This window comes from Gopherus flavomarginatus, chromosome 4 (assembly GCF_025201925.1).
Source record: "Gopherus flavomarginatus isolate rGopFla2 chromosome 4, rGopFla2.mat.asm, whole genome shotgun sequence".
Taxonomy (NCBI): domain Eukaryota; kingdom Metazoa; phylum Chordata; order Testudines; family Testudinidae; genus Gopherus; species Gopherus flavomarginatus.
Genome location: NC_066620.1, coordinates 70,466,181 through 70,488,297, shown reverse-complemented (window position 1 = coordinate 70,488,297; position 22,117 = coordinate 70,466,181). Strand labels below are relative to the sequence as shown.

At 39.9% G+C, this 22,117-nt stretch overlaps 1 protein-coding gene across 6 annotated transcripts in view; it reads left to right on the top strand.

Annotated features, from left to right (window-relative positions):
• CRIM1 (cysteine rich transmembrane BMP regulator 1) overlaps positions 1-22,117 on the top strand; it is a 321,806-nt gene that overhangs the window by 263,352 nt on the left and 36,337 nt on the right. For 5 of the 6 annotated variants that reach the window (XM_050950291.1, XM_050950290.1, XM_050950288.1 and 2 more), the window contains 2 exons: positions 3,258-3,379; positions 19,184-19,393. In XM_050950291.1, the coding sequence (XP_050806248.1) occupies positions 3,258-3,379; positions 19,184-19,393 (332 nt within the window). The remainder of the gene's footprint in view (positions 1-3,257; positions 3,380-19,183; positions 19,394-22,117) is intronic. The other variant, XM_050950289.1, reaches the window with a different exon arrangement.

The window sequence follows — 22,117 nt, the reverse complement described above, 5'->3', positions numbered from 1 at the left end:
GACTGCACACATCTACTGCAGTTGTCACCTACGGCACTACACTGGAATCCATATGATGGGGTATCATCAAACAAGAAAGAAGTGTTTCCTGAACCTTCACTTCTGGCCTTCAAACAACCCTCCAACCTCATCATCAGAAGCAAGTTCCCGATAGACCAGGACCCACCAACTCAAAGCACATAGACCCTGTCAGAACAACCGATGCAAAACCTGCAGACATCTCTCCACTGATACTATGACCAACACCCCCCACAACACACCTTTCCAGATCCATGGATCCTACACGTGCCTATCACAATATGTGGTATACTTCATCCAGTGCACTAAATGTCTCAATAACAACTATATGAAACCAGGCAATCACTACATTCTCAATGCACTCACATAGGAAAATAAGACAAAAACACTGTATCACCTGTGGTTGAACACTTTTCATAGGTCAGATATAGACTGATTGTTCCATCAGCCTTCATCCTCAAAGGAAACCTGCACAACATTTTCAAAAGATGAGCCTGAGGTATATCTGCTAGATACCAAAAATCATGGGCTGAACAGAAACACTGGATATATGGCTTATTACGACAATCTGTAAACCACTAACCCTTATAGTGCATTTTGCTGTACTGCTGGGAGTTTTTCCCACACCTGAAGAGCAGCGCTGTGTAGGTTCAAAACTTCTCTCACCAACAGAAGTTGGTCCAGTAAAAGATATTACCTACCCCACCATGTCATTATAAAATGAGAAAAAAATAAAGAATTACCAACATATAAGTACAAAATCTTTTTTTTTTAATTTGAAGAATTAACTTTAAAAACAAACATGATTTTAAATCATTGATAGTTGAAAATTTGGAGGCAAGGGGAGTAATTCCCTTTCACAAGCTCCCTGAATCAGACCGGTTCAATTGACAGAGCTTAGAAACTCCATAGGGCATGTAAAGTAAAGGAGGCAGGGCATTCATTCTAGTAGTGAAAGGTTGTGCTGGATGGGTATTGAAGGAGAGGGTGCATCAGTTCTGGCCTTGAAAAGATTGCACTTGGTGGAGATACATGGAAAAGAGGTGGTGGTGTGGCACAGAAAGAGTTACATTTATGGGGAAATGAGTGCTGCCTTTCCATGTTCTCCTCTAGGATGGTTTTAGTGGAAGAAAAATTTACCTCTATTCCCTGACCTTATGGTTTACCTTTACCTTAATGCTTCTCATTGCCCTGCATGCCTTCCTTCCCTGCATGCCTTCTCTGCATCAATTTCCTCATCACACAGTCTCTCTCCCCACATACACACTTTTTTACCATTCCATGTCTTTCAGGCCCCTTGGTAGGGGTACTGAATCAAAGATTGAACACTCAAGGGGGAAGACACTGGGGCGGTTAAGATTCTAACTAATACTATTCTTCCTGGAATGAGGTGTGCATATGAAAAGATGCTGGAGCTCAAGATGGTTTGATAACCAATGGCTTTGAGGCTGCAAGGTGAATAAGAGTATAAATGGTGTGGGATGTCTAAGAAAAAGATCATTATAAATACGCTGATTTTTTTTAAGAAAATTAAAATAATAGCTTTTAAAATGAGAGTAGATTCTAGCTTTATGGTGCAAAGATAGCAAACTTAACACTTTTAATGAAAACTTAAATTAACACTGTAGATTTATTTTTAATGGTAAGATTTTAAGTAATATTATAAGTCTTACCCGAAAGATTCAAAGGCAACATTCATTAACACACCTTACCAAGGGCAAGGGTTATGGATTTTCCATCACTGGCAAAAAAAAAAAAAAAAAAAAAAAACAATCAAGATTAGATGTTTTTCTAAAATATGTGATGTAGTTTCAAGAGAAGTTATTTCAGGGAGGTTCTAAGATCCATTTTATGCAGGCGGTCAGACTAGATTATCACAATGTTTCTTTCTGACCTTGAAATCTAAAAATCTCTGAATTGTTGAGGACAACCATGTTAACACTACTTGAGGGTCAATACTGTACTTTTAAATATAATGTTCCAAAAAGGTTAGACTAGTTTTACAAAAATGAAATAGATTTGATTTTTCTGACTTTCGTATTTCACTTACATCCTGTCCAGTTATCCCCAAAACATTATTTATAGATTCTCATTCCTTAGATGACCACATTTAGGAAATTTCCGGTGTATTGATTTAGTTTTGGCAAAGTTAGTGGGCTAAAATTGGTTAATTAGTTCCAGCTTTATCTATAGAACAGTATCATTTCACTGTAATACTATGAGACCATAACTTCCGTTTGAGCTGTAGCATATCTATTAGAAAGATATCTAGTCTCCATTTAAAGACTTCAAGTGATGGGGAATTCACCAAATCCCAAGGTAAATTGTTCCAGTTTATTCAGCTTTTTGCAATTTATCCATTAACCAGTTTTTAATCCACTTAATATAGGCTGCATTGATTTTGTGTAGTGTAAATAGATTTAATAATAAAACATGATATCAAAAAACAGTAACAAGTTTGTTTGACAAGAACTATTTTTCATAACACTGTATTGATTAGCATTACCAGTGTTACGGAATTTGGTTTGTGATTATAAAAAAACCCTCAATTCTCTTGCTTGTTTCAATGTATTTATCTGGAAGATGAGAAAATGTTTCTTTACTTAGCTTCTATATTATGTATCTTCACAAAGGTACCCTATCTTTTTGTATTAAAAAATGTGTAATTATGCATTCACTGCCTTTACTGCTTGGTTATTGACTTTCCACATCTTATATTTCAAATAAGTTTTCTGTTACTTATTTAACATTTTCAGTTACATCATTGGAGTATTTTACATAAGTGGAGATCTATTGCATATTATTGGAGAAAAAAAATTACTTGTAATTTTTGTTCTCGGAAGATAGTGATTATAATAGATCCCCACTTACCCTTCTATCTTCTTCACAGATTTGGAGATGTTCTGTTATATCCACTCTATTATTCTTTCACCTGAAAAAAGAACGGATTGTCAAAAGCAGTGCTGGCTCATCAGCACTTAAATGTACCAGGCAAATGAGGTGGCCTAATAGCTTGAAATTTAAATAGAGTGTTTCTGCCAGTCACACAGAGGGAGCACAAGCCAAGAGTGGAGATCTATTTACCCCTTACCATCTTGGAGTACAAGAATTACAATTAAGGGAATTTTTTTTACTTAGTCACTTCAGGGGAAGCCTTTGCTCTGAAGATCATGGGCATTTTTTTAATCAGACATTTAAAGTGATCTGCTGACCTTTGACAAATTATTTCGGTCATCTAGGAAGAACAAGCATGGCTGTGACATCTGTCGTTGTAAGAAATGCCCAGAACTTCCTTGTGGTAAGATCTGTCCAATGGGCTTCCAGCAGAATAATCATGGTTGTCTTCTCTGTAAGTGCAGAGGTAGGTGTGAATGCATTACCTCCGTATCTATGTTTATTTCAAAGCAGTTAGAAGCTAGGAGAAATGGAAAGGAGTAGTACATAGTATTAATAAGACTTGCAACTTGGTAACTCAAATGGTGATAGTCAATTTCATTTTCTGTAGGGGAGGACCCTGTATAGTAGGGCTTTTTTACCATTTGTAGTTTTTGTATTTTTAATGTCAGCCTAGTAACGGTACACGTCACGCAGTTCTTTTGACATTGTAGACCTCAATCCATCTTCCGTTGAGAAGTCAGTCAGAGTCAGTTGATTAACTTTAGTAGGATTTCAATCAGGTCCTTAATAAGCCTGAGAACTGATTGATTGAATTTCTCTTTGCTTCCTCCACTGGAATATGTGTTCTTTAAATCTGTATTTAAATTCTTTTAAATATTTCATTTTACTTCCACCTGACCCAATTCAATGTACATCATTGCATCAGTATTTGTATGTTGCTTGGAATGTATAAAACATTATATAAGTGCTAAGTATTATTATTTCAACTGAGCTGTAGGTTGCTTGGTAGCTAGGTGAATGTTATTTTTTTCTGATCTTGTTTAAATACATTTAATCTTAAGTATTATCAAAATAATTTGCTATTTCATCCCTCTGCGTCCAACAAGTTCTTAGAGACTTTTGGTTGGTTAAGTAAAATTAACAAATAAGTATATATTAAAATATATAATTCTTAAAAGCTTTTACTTTTATAAGTTTACTTCTCATGTCTGTAGAAGAAAACTTAAGGAAAATAGTTGATCTGTGGAAAACTTCAGTTTTCCTTCAAGTCACAGTTCTATATTAATAAACAGCTGGGATTTATTTCAACAATATTAACACATAGTATCTCTAATCGTTTAACAATTTTGCAAAATGTAATTGAGATAAGAGATTTAAACTTCTCTTAAGTGAACAATACAAATGTTAACCAGTGTTAAACAGTGCTACTAGCCTCGTACACACTCATGGTATTCTATTACCTCTATTTTGACACCTCTTATGTGCCTCTCCACCTCCTCTCTCCAGATGTGCATCACTTCCTGTCTCTTCTTTTCAAGAATGTCCTGCAGTTTTTTAAACTAAACATATTAACACTAAACTATACTTCTTATATAGCCTCCTAATGACTCTTCTGTCCTTGCTTTCTCCATCGCCGTTAAAAACTCCATTTTCTCAGTTAAAATTTCTTGGTTATATATAACTCTAATCTATCTTTTTCTCCTATATCAAAGCACTCGCTATATCTTATTGCTTTTCCTTCAGTAACATTTCTAAAATCTACTCTTCCCTTTCCTTCTCCACAGTCAAGACCACGTTCTTATATTGCCTCGACTGCTATAACTTCTTTCTTTCCCATCTTTAATATATTCAGTGTTCAGCAGCTAAAATGGTAACCATTTCTCACTCCTTGAAAATGAGGCTGAAGAGTTTGTTTTATGCAGAAAGAGACAGGAAGTTGGTGAAAGGAAATGAGCTGGGGTTGGCATGGTGAAATGCCTGACTCTCACTGTTAAGGCTCTGCAAGAGCTCTGCGCCTGCTTACATCTCGTCTCCTGTGTCTCTACAACTTTCCTCCTGGTCTCTGCCCACTCTTCACACCTCATTACTCTACTTTTCACGTCTTCCTACTCTCACCATTATGACTTTTTTCCCACTGATTTCTCTATAGCTGGAACAACAGCCCTCTTCTTTTGCACCTAGCATCCTCATGCTTTCCAATCTCTCTTCAAAACCTATTTCTGCTCTACCATTCTTGTCGTATCTCAAATGCTGTTTAAATATATTAGAACATAAATTATTCACTCACTGTGAATATGTATCTAGAATAATAGGACTCGGATTATTTTACTGTGTTTTAATCGTTGTCTTTCCTTTTCCTATACGTTTTGTCTGTCTTTATATTTTGTCATAGATTTGGCTAATTTAGGCTGTAACTTCTTTGAGCGGGGACCACGTACTTTTAAAATTTCCAAAGCACCATACAAACCTATGGCTTAATTTTCTGTTGCCACATAGGGCCACTGCCTCAGTTTTCTTACCTCATCTGGGTAATTTACTTAGCTTTATGCATATCTTCTTTGTCAGCTGTGGCTTGCTTACCCTTCTATTCACCTGCCTCTTATCCCTCCTCTTAGGCCTGTCTGAAATTTTCTTCCAGGACTTCCATCTCCTGGACTCTCTACCATCATACAAGCTCCCTCCATAGTGAAAACCACTGCCAATTTTGCCTCTTTCCTGATGTGTATTGCTGGGGCTTTTCTATGGCCCTGTCCCCTTTCCCAGCATGCACTTCTGCCCAGACTACAATGCTCAATATCATTCTGGGGCTCAACCTGTGAACAGGCTATGGGGACCATGCGATCTTCTTTCTTGAGGCCAGCACATGCTGATACAGGGTCTATATCAGTGATTATTAAATGATGGGCAGTGAAAGAGTAACAGTGTTGACTTATTATTATTATTTTATTTAAGATGTCATTAGGTTTGAGTCAACACCTCATTGAGATAATCAGGAGTCTTTTAGAGCTACTGTTTGACTGCTTGCATACTCATGTCGACAATTCATCAGTTAAAACTTAGTTCCCATTTGGAAATCTATCTTCACAACTATAAGAGTTAAAACATGTTTTCTTTGTAAAAAGTTAGATTCTGGAGTACAATTCTGAGAAATTCCTAGGACACAGAATTCCAGAATACTTGGAGACTTATCTTTTTTTAAAAAAAAACCTATAATCAACTTAATGAATCTGGAACTAGAAGTTCTAGATTTTCTATTTTTATTTACCATGTATGAGATTTAATCTTGTTAAATAGTTAAGTGGCCTAAAATACACAACTGTGGACAGTCCTGTAGGTTATAACTTGAGTAATGAGTGTCTGTTTCATTCCCTGGTTTTTCTTGATATCACACAACTTTGAAAAGTGTCATTTTTTTCCTTTTTTTCCTTTTTTTAACAAAAAACTACCATTGAATTCTATTCTAGTGAATTTTTTTCTTTGCCAATGGAACAAGTTTATATGCGCAGATCATAATCATCTCATGTATGATTATAATTCACCCAGAAAAATTGAATAATACATATTCATTTTCAGTGACCGTGTTCATTAAAAAGAATACTGCTGCTATTGATCTTCCTGAAATTAAATCACTTTAACAATATAGCTAGCTAGGGAAAATAGATACAAGAAACATACTGTTTGTTTAGTTTTCTATTTTTTCAGACAAGACATTGAATAACAAAATACAGATGTGAAAAACTTGAGCTTATTTCACACATTATTTTTGTGTGCCTTTTTCAGAGAAAACCATGCAAAAATGTATGTAATATATTTCAAATGACCACCTGTCACCGGAAAAGATTTCCATAGAAAAGTTCTTTTGCACACACACGAAAGTCTATTTTCACCATTTTCAAAGACAGAGAACATGTTAAACATGACCCTGTAGTACTTAGGGCAATTTCATGACAAAGATCAGCAAAATGTAGACCAAGTATTTGTCCTGCTTTGTTACATGGTGCTAACTAATGATGGAGGTATTAGCCATTGACATAGAGTATCACAGCAAAAACTGATGAGAGCAAGGATGTCACAATGGACATTTGAAGGGAGAAAGATGCTCTATTTGGATTTTCAATTATTCTGATCCATGTTATGCAATATGCAGTTTGAATAAGGCATCAGTCAGTGTGATGGAGACAGCAAGACCTCCTTAATACTTCTTTATTATGTCCTCTTATCTGAGTACATACAAATCATATATTACTGTAAAGGAGGGCAGGGAATGGTACAGCAGATGAGTGGTTTAATGGTGCTTCTGGCCAGTAGAATAAATCATTCTTTACCAATCAAGCACATATTGGAGGATGCCTACTGGTGCCTCAGATGCTGGCAGATGTAGTGTCACTGACATTATGTCTTATGGTACTATTTAATACCCAGGCATCCTAAGCTAACTGACAGCCCTATAGTGTGTCCTTCAACAAAATCTGTTGCCTTTCTCTTCAAAGCGAGATAGCAGTTAACTCAGCAGTTGATAGCAACGGAAAGGAAGCTTGTTCCAATCTGCCCTTTCACACAGCAAATTACTCCTGCCATTGCTGCTATGATTACTCTAGATTTGTGCCCATTTTCTTCCTGTTGAAGCCTCTGGCTTCATACATATTGCAAATTATTATACCTGAATAGCAGGGTTAATCAGACAACATTGCTCAACTAAAGCAGTCCCAGAACTGTACACAGAGCCAGGGTAAATGTAGCCGTGTACCTATCTAAAGATCTGTTGGATTCCAAGCAAAAGAAGCTTTAATTTCTTAACAGTAAATTTGAGTAATTAAGTGCAAGTTTGAGGAAGGGAACATGTTGGGGTAATAATTTCAGTACTGTTACCTGCGAAGAAGCTAAGTGACTTAAACACAATAAAGAAGTTACTGTGTGTTTTAAAGCGTGACGCAGATATCACAGGTTTAGATTTATAGGACACTATAACAGGTTTTGGTGTAGTTTTGCGCTATCGTGAGCTGGGGGTTACTGTTATCCCAGAGATGTGCCAGCAAATTTGCAGCAAGATTCAATGAGATTTTTCAAGTTTTATTTTCAGCAGGGGTTACTCAAATTTTTAATAATTTGGCAAAAAAAAATTTAAAAATGCACAGCAGTACATCATACAAAAATGTGTAATATTTAATCTGCAAAGATCCAATTGTAAATATACTGTAAATCAAAATAAATTTACTAGAGTTGTCAGCAGTCATTATTGAGATACAGCAGTGTACAAGGAGAAGTAGTTATATAGATTTGAGTTTGATATGACAGACCACTCGGAAGGGTTGTCTTCACTGCAACAGTCAGTACACTAGCGCTAGCCTAGCTCAAGGGAGAGTGAATGACCACACTGGCGCGATTGGATTAGCAGCTGGTGAGTTGTAACTTTAGCTACTGCACTGTCAGCCTATTCCAGTCTCCAACATCAGCAGCACTGGAGCATCAGCCCACCCCCCCTGACAAGCTAGGTACATGAAGCTTTTAGGGATATAAAAGTTTAACTAATAAGCATCAGTCTTACTGGGTTTGGTTAACGATTAAACTCCGCTGCCGGCTGGAGCCCAGGACTGCACTGCTGCCATGGGGGCTGGCAGCTGGGAGTGTCCTGGGGCACGGGGGCCGGCAGCCAGGGGCCCCATGTAAAACGTGGGGGTGCTGCAGCCCCCCTAGTTCCCCAGTTAAATGTTTAACCATATTGTGACTGGTTAGACCCCCCACCTTCTAGGATGCCACCTGATGTGCTGGAGTTTAACTAAGCCTCCCCTGCTCAATCAGCCTGGGTTCCCTCTTCCTGCTTTGCTGAATTAGGCTCTCTGGCCTCTTGCAGCACACAGGTAGGGCCATACCCCACTGCAGACATAGACTGAAGTCAGCTCTGTGTGAGAGGACTCCTCCAGAACTCACGTGCACACCCCTTTTTTGGGGATAAACCCAAAATAACACTGTCTTGTGCTATATAGAAAAATCTGCAGAGCACAAGCTCATAAAAATCCACCCTCCTCCTCAATGTGAAGAGAGATGTGCACACTTCTTGCCTGCCCAGTTAGAAATTGCATAAGAAACAAGAAATAAGTGTATTAACTACCAGAGGTGGATTTTAAGTGAAAATAAGAGATAACAAACAGAACAAATCAGATTACTAAACAAATGAAACCAAACATGCAAACTAAGCTAGGTTCATTAAAGAAATTGGTTACAAATAGAATTTCTCACCCTAGATATTGTTGCAGGCAGATTACAGAAAGTCTTGAAAGGCAGCTGCACTGGTCTCTTGAGACCTCAGGTATTACTCACAAGCTAGATGCCCTTCCAGCTTGGGTTCTATCCTTCTCCCCTCAGTTCAGTTTTTGCTTCCAGGTGTTTTTTCAGTGTCTCTTTGGGTGAGGAGGCAGAAGAGAACCATGATGATGTCACTCCCATGCCTCATATAGCTCTTGTGTAAGGCGGGAACTCTATCTTCTAGTGGAAAACCAGTGGCATTCCAAAAGGGGAGGAGGGGTATTCAGTACCAGGTGACTTGGACCCATGTCTGTGCATCGCCATGGCAGCCATTGCTCGTAGGCTGATTCCAGCGTCCACAGGAAGACTAAGCTCTTTCACAGTCTATTGTCCCTGCTCATGGCCCATTAAGCCTGTCTGGCTTTTCCATTGTTGTACCTGAAGTGCTGGTTGGGAGAGAGACCCAAAGTAACGCATTTGAAATACAGATACATAGTTAATATTTCTAACTTCAGATACTGAAATGATACAGGCATACAAATTAGATAATCACATTCAGTAAATCATAACCTTTCCAATGATATCTCACATAAGCCATCTTGCATAAAGTATATCTCAGTTATGATGTTCATATCATAAGCATATTTTCATAAAAATATGAAGTGAAAGGTGTCACGTGTAACTGATAAAATTTTAATCGGTTACATGGTTACTTTAACTGCTATTTATATCCCTAGAAGCTTTAAAACACCACTTAACTCAAGCTAGAGATTTGTGTTTGTGGATGGGAATCAGGTTAAGGGCAAAACTTGCATTATAACATGTGCCACCAGTGCACTGAAGACAAGCCCAGAGTGATGGCTGGTTCAGTGAAGGACTCAATTGCTTTGGTGGGATATAAACTCATTTTATTAATATTGACTATTGGGTTATTGTAAAACAAACCCAAATATCAACAGCATCCTCCCCTTACCTGTAGTCCAAAATAAAGTTTGGGAGGGATGTCTGACTTTGGGCAAATTAAGAGATGAAGAGAATCCTTTCAAGCCAGTTCAACTATCTGATGTCCATTTTTCCTTTATCTGTCTATCCTTTTTAATGTAGTTGTAGCTGTGGTAGTCCCAGGATATTAGAGAGGCAAGGTGGGTGAGGTAATATCTTTTATTGAACCAATGTCTGTTGGTGAATTCCAGTTTTCCTTGCCTGGAATTGGGACTACAGCAAAGATCTGCATGGTCCAGGATAAGATATTAGAAGTGTATGCATAGACTCCTCTATTTTTTCACCAACACAGACATCAGAATGCAACTGTTTTCCCATAGAATCCTTGTTTCCCCACAAAAATCAGATGTGCTTCTAATTAAGGAATATATCATTAAGTATTATCTATTTAAAATATTTTTAATTAACCTTCTATATCTTCTTTGTTTTTATTATTTCTTCTGTTCATTATTTTTTGTCCATGTGTATTCTTCCATAACTTTCAGCCTCTGTTTTCCCCTAGGATGATGACTCTAAGGTAAATTTTCCCTTGCACTTTTCCCTGTGTTATATTCTTTAACGTCTTACCCATGTTTTCTCTCTTTCCTTGTTTCTGATAACTTTCCTTCCTTCTCTTTTCCTAATTTTTCCCCTTCCCACTCTTTTCTTCCCATCACACACTTATTTTTCCCCTCTGATGCTTGCTTACTCATTCTCTTTTCTGACCCTCTGTTTAAGTAAACTTGACTAGTAAAATAGTCGAACACTAGATTTTGTTTAAAGAAAAATGTAAAAGGGTAACACACACCTGAAAACATAAAGAAAAAATGAAAAATAATTCATTTTGGGCTAACAGAACACTGCATTTGCCCTGAAAAGGGGAAGGGGAAGTGTCAATTTTTCATTTCAGCAGGAAAAAACACAAACATTTAGTTTTGGTTTGACCCAAAATGAAATTCTTAGGATTTTTAGGTTCATCCACTAAACTGAAAAATCAGTTTTGATCAGCTCTGTGGAATAATTGAGTTTTGTGCCATTCAGAGCTATTGGCCCCAATTCCGACAAATACTGAGGTATATGTTAATTTTATAAATGTGCTTAAACATATGCTTAAGTACTTGGTTGAATTATTATCAACAGCTTGAACTTCACCTGGAATTAAACACACAGCCACTGCTGAGAAGTGATTACAGGTGTCCTGTGATAAAGTAACTTGGGGTCCATGTGTAGCTGGAACTGCCGATCATTAGTATGTTCGGGAAGGGACTCGCAGGAGCACTTGTTGAAATTCCGCACAAAAACTGAAGAGAGGGTTGGCGGCTCATAGACTCATAGACTCTAGGACTGGAAGGGACCTCGAGAGGTCATCGAGTCCAGTCCCCTGCCCTCATGGCAGGACCAAATACTGTCTAGACCATCCCTAATAGACATTTATCTAACCTACTCTTGAATATCTCCAGAGATGGAGATTCCACAACTTCCCTAGGCAATCTATTCCAGTGTTTAACTACCCTGACAGTTAGGAACTTTTTCCTAATGTCCAACCTAAATCTCCCTTGCTGCAGTTTAAGCTCATTGCTTCTTGTTCTATCATTGGAGGCTAAGGTGAACAAGTTTTCTCCCTCCTCCTGATGACACCCTTTTAGATACCTGAAAACTGCTATCATGTCCCCTCTCAGTCTTCTCTTTTCCAAACTAAACAAACCCAATTCCTTCAGCCTTCCTTCATAGGTCATGTTCTCAAGACCTTTAATCATTCTTGTTGCTCTTCTCTGGACCCTCTCCAATTTCTCCACATCTTTCTTGAAATGCAGTGCCCAGAACTGGACACAATATTCCAGCTGAGGCCTAACCAGCACGGAGTAAAGCGGAAGAATGACTTCTCGTGTCTTGTTTACAACACACCTCTTAATGCATCCCAGAATCACGTTTGCTTTTTTTGCAACAGTATCACACTGTTGACTCATATTAAGCTTGTGGTCTACTATGACCCCTAGATCTCTTTCTGCCATACTCCTTCCTAGACAGTCTCCTCCCATTCTGTATGTGTGAAACTGATTGTTCCTTCCTAAGTGGAGCACTTTGCATTTATCTTTATTGAACTTCATCCTGTTTACCTCAGACCATTTCTCCAATTTGTCCAGATCATTTTGAATTTTGACCCTGTCCTCCAAAGCAGTTGCAATCCCGCCCAGTTTGGTATCATCCGCAAACTTAACAAGTGTACTTTCTATGCCAACATCTAAGTCGTTGATGAAGATATTGAACAGAGCCGGTCCCAAAACAGACCCCTGCGGAACCCCACTTGTTATACCTTTCCAGCAGGATTGGGAGCCATTAATAACTACTCTCTGAGTACAGTTATCCAGCCAATTATGCACCCACCTTATAGTAGCCCCATCTAAATTGTACTTTCCTAGTTTATCTATAAGAATATCATGCGAGACCGTATCAAATGCCTTACTAAAGTCTAGGTATATCACATCCACCGCTTCTCCCTTATCCACAAGGCTCGTTATCCTATCAAAGAATGCTATCAGATTAGTTTGACATGATTTGTTCTTTACAAATCCATGCTGGCTATTCCCTGTCACCTTACCACCTTCCAAGTGTTTGCAGATGATTTCTTTAATTACCTGCTCCATTATCTTCCCTGGCACAGAAGTTAAACTAACTGGTTTGTAGTTTCCTGGGTTGTTTTTATTTCCCTTTTTATAGATGGGCACTATATTTGCCCCCTTCCAGTCTTCTGGAATCTCCCCCGTCTCCCATGATTTCCCAAAGATAATAGCTAGAGGCTCAGATACCTCCTCTATTAACTCCTTGAGTATTCTAGGATGCATTTCATCAGGCCCTGGTGACTTGCAGGCATCTAACTTTTCTAAGTGATTTTTAACTTGTTCTTTTTTTATTTTATCTTCTAAACCTACCCTCTTCCCGTAAGCATTCACTATATTAGACATTCCTTCAGACTTCTCAGTGAAGACCAAAACAAAGATGTCATTAATCATCTCTGCCATTTCCAAGTCTCCCGTTACTGTTTCCCCCTCCTCACTGAGCAGTGGGCCTACCCTGTCCTTGGTCTTCCTCTTGCTTCTAATGTATTGATAAAAAGTCTTCTTGTTTCCCTTTATTCCCATAGCTAGTTTGAGCTCGTTTTGTGCCTTTGCCTTTCTAATCTTGCCTCTGCATTCCTGTGTTATTTGCCTATATTCGTCCTTTGTAATCTGACCTAGTTTCCATTTTTTATGACGCCTTTTTATTTTGTAGGTCACGCAAGATCTCGTGGTTAAGCCAAGGTGGTCTTTTGCCACATTTTCTATCTTTCCTAACCATCGGAATAGCTTGCTTTTGGGCCCTTAATAGCGTCCTTTTGAAAAACTGCCAACTCTCCTCGGTTGTTTTTCCCCTCAGTCTTGATTCCCATGGGATCTTACCTATCAGCTCTCTGAGCTTACCAAAATCCGCCTTCCTGAAATCCATTGTCTCTATTTTGCTGTACTCCCTTCTACCATTCCTTAGAATTGCAAACTCTATGATTTCATGATCATTTTCACCCAAGCTTCCTTCTACTTTCAAATTCTCAACAAGTTCCTCCCTATTTGTTAAAATCAAGTCTAGAACAGCTTCCCCCCTAGTAGCTTTTTCAACTTTCTGAAATAAAAAGTTGTCTGCAATGCAGTCCAGGAACTTATTGGATGGTCTGTGCCCCGTGGTGTTATTTTCCCAACACATATCTGGATAGTTGAAGTCCCCCATCACCACCAAATCTTGGGCTTTGGATGATTTTGTTAGTTGTTTGAAAAAAGCCTCATCCACCTCTTCCACCTGATTAGGTGGCCTGTAGTAGACTCCCAGCACGACATCACCCGTGTTTTTTACCCCTTTTAGCCTAACCCAGAGACTCTCAACACTTCCATCTCCTATGTCCATCTCCACCTCAGTCCAAGTGTGTACGTTTTTAATATATAAGGCAACACCTCCTCCCTTTTTCCCCTGTCTGTCCTTCCTGAGCAAACTATACCCATCCACACCAACATTCCAGTCGTGTGTATTATCCCACCAAGTTTCAGTAATGCCAACAATGTCATAGTTATATTTATTTATTAGCACTTCCAGTTCTTCCTGCTTATTACCCATACTTTTTGCATTTGTATATAGGCATCTAAGATACTGGTTTGATCTTGCCTCCCTGCTTTGCCCTGACCCTCTTTTCTCTCTGCCATTATAGCCCGTGCTCCCTCCTGTTTCCAACCCATCTCCCAGGTCTTGTTCCCCACTTACCTGTGGGGTTTGCTCACCTGTCCCCGTCGAACCTAGTTTAAAGCCCTCCTTACTAGGTTAGCCAGTCTGTGCGCAAATAAGGCCTTTCCCCTCCTCGAAAGGTGAACGCCATCTGTGCCTAGCAGTCCTTCCTCGAATAGCATCCCATGGTCGAGGAAGCCAAAGCCCTCCTGGCGACACCATCTTCGCAGCCAGGCATTCACCTCCACGATGCATCTGTCTCTGCCTGGGCCCCTACCTTCGACAGGAAGAATCGAAGAGAATACCACCTGCGCTCCAAACTCCTTACCCATACTCCCAGAGCCCTGTAGTCACTCTTGATCTGCTCAGTGTCACACCTCACAGTATCATTTGTGCCCACATGGATGAGTAGCATGGGGTAGTAGTCAGAAGGCCGGATAATCCTCGACAATGCCTCTGTAACATCTCGGATACGGGCCCCTGGCTGGCAGCATACCTCCCGGGATGAACGGTCAGGGCAACAGATGGGTGTCTCCGTCCCCCTCAGCAGAGAGTCTCCAACCACCACTACCCTACATTTCTTATTATCAGTGGTGGCAGCAGACCTCCCAGCCTTAGGGGTACGAGGCTTCGCCTCCTTAACTGTTGGGGGTGATTCCTTCTCTCCTGTATCAAGTTGTACCAAGCTCATCAGTTGGAAGTTAGAGAAAGAGACCTGGCTGTGTGGCTTGATCACAAGAAGACTGAGACACCAATCCAATGTGTCTGGTAAAAAGGCAAATGTGATTCTACGATGAATCAGTTGAGGCATTTCCAGTAGAGAGAGAGGACTATAAATGCCATTGTACAAGGCATTGGTAAAAGCTCATTTGGAATACTGTGTACAATTCTGATCACCCATGTTCAAGAAAGATGAATTCAAACTGGAACAGGTGCAGAGAAGTGCTTCTAGGATGATCATGGGAATGGAGGGCCTATCTTATAAGACTGAAAGAGATTGGCTTGTTTAGTCTAGCAAAATAAAAGCTGACGAGGGAGATGATTGCTGTTTATAAATACATTGGGGGTAAATGCCAGGAAAGGCGAAGAGATGTTCAAGCTAAAGGATGGTGTTGGCACAAGAACAAATGGATATAAACTGGCCATGAATAAATTCAGGCTGGAAATTGGAAGAAGGTTTCTAACCATCAGAGGAGTGAGGTTCTGGAATAGTCTCCCAATAGGAGTTGTGGGGGCAAACAACTTAATTAATTTTAAGAGAAAGCTGGACAAACCTATGAGTGCAATTGTATGATGGGGTTGCTTGTGACGGTAATGGACAGGGCTCAACAGTCTTGGTTCTGGTTTATGTCTTATGTTCCTAAAGCTCATGCTTCAGGTTTCATATGGCCACCAGCAGGGGTCAGGAGAGTGGTGGCTCTGATGCAATGGTCTTGTGGTCACCTCCCTCCTAATGGGAGGCTGAGAGTGTAGAGGGTCAACCCAGGAACTCAGCGTCAGGGATGGCCACAGCAGAAGATGGGACATTAGGCGGGGAGGACCAGGGCTCTGAGGTAGCATTGAGCATTCTCTCTCTCAGGTGCTTGGTTGGCTGTTTCTTGCTGACATGCTCAGAGTCTAACTGATCGCCATTTGTGAGGTCGAGAAGCAATTTTCCCCTCGCTCAGATTGGCAGTGACTCTGTGATTTTTTTCACTTTTCTCTGTAGCATGCAAGTGCAGGTCATGTGACAGGATTATGTGGATACATCTCATTTAATCATTTCCCTCCCATTGTAGGGGCCTGGCATACTGGTGGACCTTCGTCCTTCCTATTCTCTGCCTGTGGTTTTTAAGTCTAGTCTCCTACTTTGGTCGCATTTTGGTTGTTGGGTTTAGGGTGCTGGTGCTGGGTGCTGTTAGTTGCCTGTGATGTACAAGAGGCCAAACTAGATCTTCTAGTGGTCCTTTTTGGCCTTAAACTCTGTGACTGAAGTAGAATGCTAAATCACCACCACTAGAAATGACTTATACCTGGAGCTCGCATTTGGAATATTCCAGATTGTGTCAGGTGTCAGGTATTTCCAAAATAATTTCTTGGGGGAGGATACTCATACACATCCAAGGTCTTCACATGTCAGTATACCTTTCAAAGTATCACCGGGTGGTATATGCACTATTTCCTTATTTTGAAATATCTTACTTCCCTGTCACATTATGTATCAGTGGATCTCAGACTTTTAAGACTTAGTATACGGCTTCTAAATCTCAAAACTACTTGCTGTACTACTTTAAGTAGTGTAGCTACAGTGAATTCTTATTCTGCTAATGTACTTCAGACCAATTTACTTACCGTACCGCCAGTGGTACATGCACCACAGTTTGGGAATTACTGCTCTAGATGTTATCAGAAAAGGACAGTTGCTGCAAAAATAAAAATAAAATATCCAGCATTCCTTTTCACACTTCTGTTTTCTTTTATTGTAAGCAGAAAAAAACACTGAAAATGGGCTACAAGAAATACACAGAAATTGCAGCTATCACTTAGGCAAGAGATTACCAAAATAAGTTATTTAACACAAATAATTTCTCATGCAAACGTGTTACAGCAGTAAAACCTGAAAGCAAGTCAGATCACAGAAATCCCAGCCCAAAGCCAGTCACAGAACTACAACCACAACCACTTATTTTTTTTAAATCCTTAGAACCAACCAACCCAGAATCTGAATCCTTCTGCAACATCAAATGTCATGAAGGGCATGTACAAGTCTTTGCCATCCCTGTCTATCTTACCCACAGGAGCCAGGTCAAAAAAAGTTACCCAATCCACTAACTAATAAAAGCAACACAAACTGTCATAGTCTCACCCACCAGGCAGCACAATCCAGGAACAAAACAATTTTCAACATTTACTAACTCTCTTCAAAATAAATCACATATTGTGATAACCAAAACAACCCAAATAAATATAAAAACAGATTCATGGTATCAGGCAGTGTTATGTGAAATATTTTCATTCACTAGCATGACCTGTCATAAATCTCTTGTGGCTTCTTTTCAGCCTATCACTTGTAAAGTATGTAAGGTCATACCTCATTCATGAAAATACTGCTCATGTCACACTGTCCACTACCATGAATTCATATAATATATAGGAAATTATATTCATTGTAAGATTTTATATTACATTTTCTGCTAATAAATTTGCTTATGTTTTCTGCCATTGCTTTTCTTCCTGCCTTCATTTTTAATTTCCTCTCTAGTATTTAGCCTATCATACCATTTCCTCCATCAAGAAAAAGGATTGAGATGAAGTGTTTTCCTACAGCCATTTTTCCCTCTAATGTTTATTAATCCTTCTTTTATTCTTTTATGCCATCTCTCCTTTCCTTTGCCTCTCTTCCTTTTCTTTCTTTCTTTCTTTCTCCTCTCCAAGGTTTTCTTCAGTCACTCAATCCTCCACTTCCTTTTTATTCTCTTTACCCCCATTGCCTGTCCTGCTTCCATGCTACATTACTCGCTTTACTGAGTGTCAACATATTCCAGTGGAGGAGGGAGACAGGTGGTACTTTGGGGAGACTATCATCTTGAGAGTAGAGGAAGAATGCCAGGGTTCTCTTAACCGTTTCTCTCCCATCTCTGAGGAGAATGCTGGACCCAGTCCTCAGCTCCCATGAAAGTGCTTTGGAATCATATCTTCCTATAGACCAGGGGTGGCCAAAATTTACTCACCCTCCGAGCCACGTATGACAGTCTTCAGACATTTGAGACCTGGAGCACACCTGCCAGGAGCCGGGACTCGGGGTTTCAGCCCCACTCCTGCTGAACCCTAAACCTCAGCAGGTGAACTCTGCAGGGCTGAAGCCCTGAGACCTTCCTCCCCGCAGGACAGAAGCTTCTACCCCACCACCCCACCGAAGGGCAGATGTCCTGATCTTTCTTCCCCGCCTCCCCCCCCTCAAGTCTGGTAGGTATAGAATGGAGAGGCAGAGGTGGCTTGTGCTCTTTTACCATTGAAGTGTGGCTCACATTTGGCTTACGAGCCACAGTTTGGCCACCCCTGTCATAGATTAAAAGAAAGGAAGCTGAAGATCTTCTGTTTTCATCCTTGGAGGTACTGGAAGAGAGACTGGTGGGTCTCATGCAGTGGTCTTGTGGTCACCTCCCTCCTAATGGGAGGGTAAAGGCTGAGGGTGTAGGGGATCAACCCAGGAACTCAGTATGCAGAAATGGACCAAACTCATCCCTGATGTAACTTCATTTAAGTTAATGGAGTTACACCGGGGATTAATTCAACCTTATGAGCATTGCTCTGTGATACTGCCCTCACTTTGCTGGGGTAATCTTATATTTGCTGTCACTGCTGTATGAGCAGCAATAGATGCCTATCTCGGAAGCCCAAGCAAGTGACCACCAACCCATTGTAATTCAACTCGAAAGATATTCCAAGCAAAGCACATTGTCTCGTAGTCATAAAGGTGTGCAAAGTTGTTTTTATCAGCATTGACATGCCAAATCAAAATTCAGTTTCTGTTTCATTATGACCAGTGCATTATCAGTAGAAAGAAGTGAATACTGGCTTTCTTGTGGAAGAAACCACGGCATACATGATCATTTCACCTTGGTACACCATGCAGAGGCTTGTTTCAAGTGCTCCTAAGGATGACCATATTTCTAAGTCTGGGTGCAAGAAAGAAAGAATAGCTAATAATAATAACTAAAAAATAAACCCTTTGAAAACAAATCTAATGAAGGTATGCACTGTTTTTTTCTAAGCAACACTTTGACCAGGGCACGTATTTTCTGATCATTTTATGCAGAGATACCAGATTCTGTTATGCCACCAGTTAAAACAGGCTCTTGCCTGTCAATGGATGGGCATCGTCATGAGAAAGAGGAGAGCTGGCATGATGGTTGCCGAGAATGTTATTGTCACAATGGACGGGAGATGTGTGCCTTGATCACCTGCCCTGTACCTAACTGTGGCAACCCTACCATACATCCAGGACAATGTTGTCCATCATGTCCAGGTAAAAAGTTGTATTCTGCATTATATAATTCATCAGCCCTGCTCCCACTTGTGTGCAAAATTTCCTCACCCATATTTAAGCCACAAGTACAAGTCAAGAGACCAGTTTTTGATGTCCAGCTATGCCAGAAACTAACGTGGGTGACTTTTCTTATGTTTTCTGTCGTTGTTTCCCCAGTAAAATCAAGGTATGAATACTTATTTCACATGGCTATTGTGACGTTTAATTCATTAATATTTGTAAAAAAATGTTGCAATTCTAAAATATTATGTTTCCAGTTTATTAGCTGTGATGTCATATGAAAATCTTCTGATAAGCCATTACAAAATATTCATCATTTTTATTAAGTTAAGAATGAGATTTCATTAATGGTCACCTATTGATGGCAGTGTTTCAGTGGGTCTGATGGGAATATTCATTCAATCAGATTTCTTGATTAATTGAATATTCTAATTGCATGTTGCAGAACAGAAATGTTTGCTCCTGTAATGGAAGATGGAGTTCTCTTTTTGGGCAGGAAGGCTAAGTACAAATAATGTAGAATTACTATGTTGTTTTTAATTATAACAGAATTTACACATTAAAAATACTTGAAGGATCTTTACTTGTACCCACCATCTAACTTAATATAAAATTATTTCATTTTAGTTGCTCACATGAGGCTATTTTATATAATAAGCAATAATTATTACCTTAATAGATATTAATATATAATGAATTAATATCTGAGTTACTGGTTGGTAGGTGGCATTGCATAGTAAACATCAAAGTAGTAATAATGATATTAATAGTAATAAATTGCTAAATCAGTAGAAAACAAGTAATTAAAAGGATTCAGGTAATATTTTACTTTGTCAGATAAAACAAAAACAAGAAACAAAATAACAGGAATGGAAATTACTATTTAAATTAGTATGTTAAAATTAGTTAAAACAATGTAGTTAAAGCTTATGTTAGTATTAGGGACTTACCTAGTACTAGGATTTAGCTTCTATGACTGAAGCAAAGTCCCCAGGGCTCAAAACTTGTCCTCGCCGTGATGAGTATTCTGCTAATACTCACGAAGCCATTTGTGCCCTGAAGAGAGGCATAGCCCTGATAAAAGCTCATTCTGTCACTCCCTGTCCAAGAGGACACAGAAGGTGAGAGAGGCCTGTCTTAAACTTCTTCTGGAGTGCTCTCTGAGAGCCTCCTCAGAACTGCAGGAAAAAGGGGCCTACCAGGCCTGAATAAGCATCCTCAATCAGTACTCCAGTGAGCTGTGTCTCAGATTGAGCGTCCATGCTCACTCGTTGAAGAACCTAAACATCCGTCTACTTAAGCTAGTAAAACAGCTTGGTCTTTTTCTCCACCAGTGATTTGAAAGTGATAGGAAGGAACGTCATTCCCTCAGTGAGCAGAGACCTGTGTTGCCCTCCCTGGGACCTAGTGAAATCAAGACATATGTCACCTCAGAATACTCAGCCAGAGGGTAGGTCACAGTCCATATCAGGTCCCTCTGATACCCTGCCCAAATGTGGTCACCAAGCACACATGATACTGTCTCAGGAATTAGCCTGTACTTCACCTGATACTGCTCTCAATACTGACATTCGTGCACATAGTGTCGATGACACGAGTGCCCATTACTCTGGTGCTGATCTTTGCAGTGCAGGTGTTCCCGGCATCAACTTTTTCAGCACTGAAATTCTGTCCATTACTGAGCAATCTTATGGTCACAGTGCAGCCTGAATCACCATTCCTCTCCTCAGCTGTTGGTATCCTGTTTCTCAGTACCAACTACCACTGCTGTTCTGAAACGAGTAAGCCCTTCAGCTCCAGTACTGGGGGAAGGCTCAAGTTCATCTAGAACTCCAGATAAGGAAGTCCTACTGCTAGAGGAAGTGTATTCATTTTCTTCCTCCCCTTCAGAGCACAGTAGAGGGAGCACCTCCTACCCACGCACCTTATTCCTATTCATATGACCCTTATTTGACATACAGGGAATCTAGGAGCTATCACTGCAAATGCAGACCTATGGGATCTCGGGGTGAATATTGACCTTGGCATCCACCCCCATGACCCCAGCCTCTTACCCCCTACCGTATGCAATATTGGCTCTAGTGAGACGCTTGGGGTATGCATCCAGTGAGGAAGTCTGCCTCTAGTCACCCCTTTCCCCTTATTAGAGTTTGATCTCCCTCCCCTATGAAACTTCATAGAATGGCTTAACACTTGCACTGTTTGCAAGGAAGAGCAGGAAAGTGAGGAAGAATACACGCAGACTGAAGTGCATCCTATCCCAGCAGCAATCTCCTCTTCCTTATCAGACCAGGCAACAGAGTCCTTCTCTCCCACTCAGCCATTGCATGGCGCACATTTTAGAAATTCCTGTGGAGTTGTATGGTTTTTCCTGCACTATTTACTGGACATTCTGCATTTTGCTGTGCCCATTAACAAAGGCCTTTTAGAAGCAGGAAAAAAAATGGCAGACCCTAGCATCTGTGGTACCCAAGTCCCTTCCAATGGGTTTGAATATTTTCACACTCACCAAGTTCCTGAATGTCCTGAGTGCATGAAAGGTCCAAAATTCCAGGATCATCTCCTAAAATGACTCAAAAAAACAAAGATAAAAAATAGTTTATTTGGCAGGAACAATTGCCCCTTAGCAAGCCTGCAGACGCACACTGCAAATTACTAGCTGCTCCTGTCAAAGTGTGATTACTTTAATGGAACAAGGTGTCA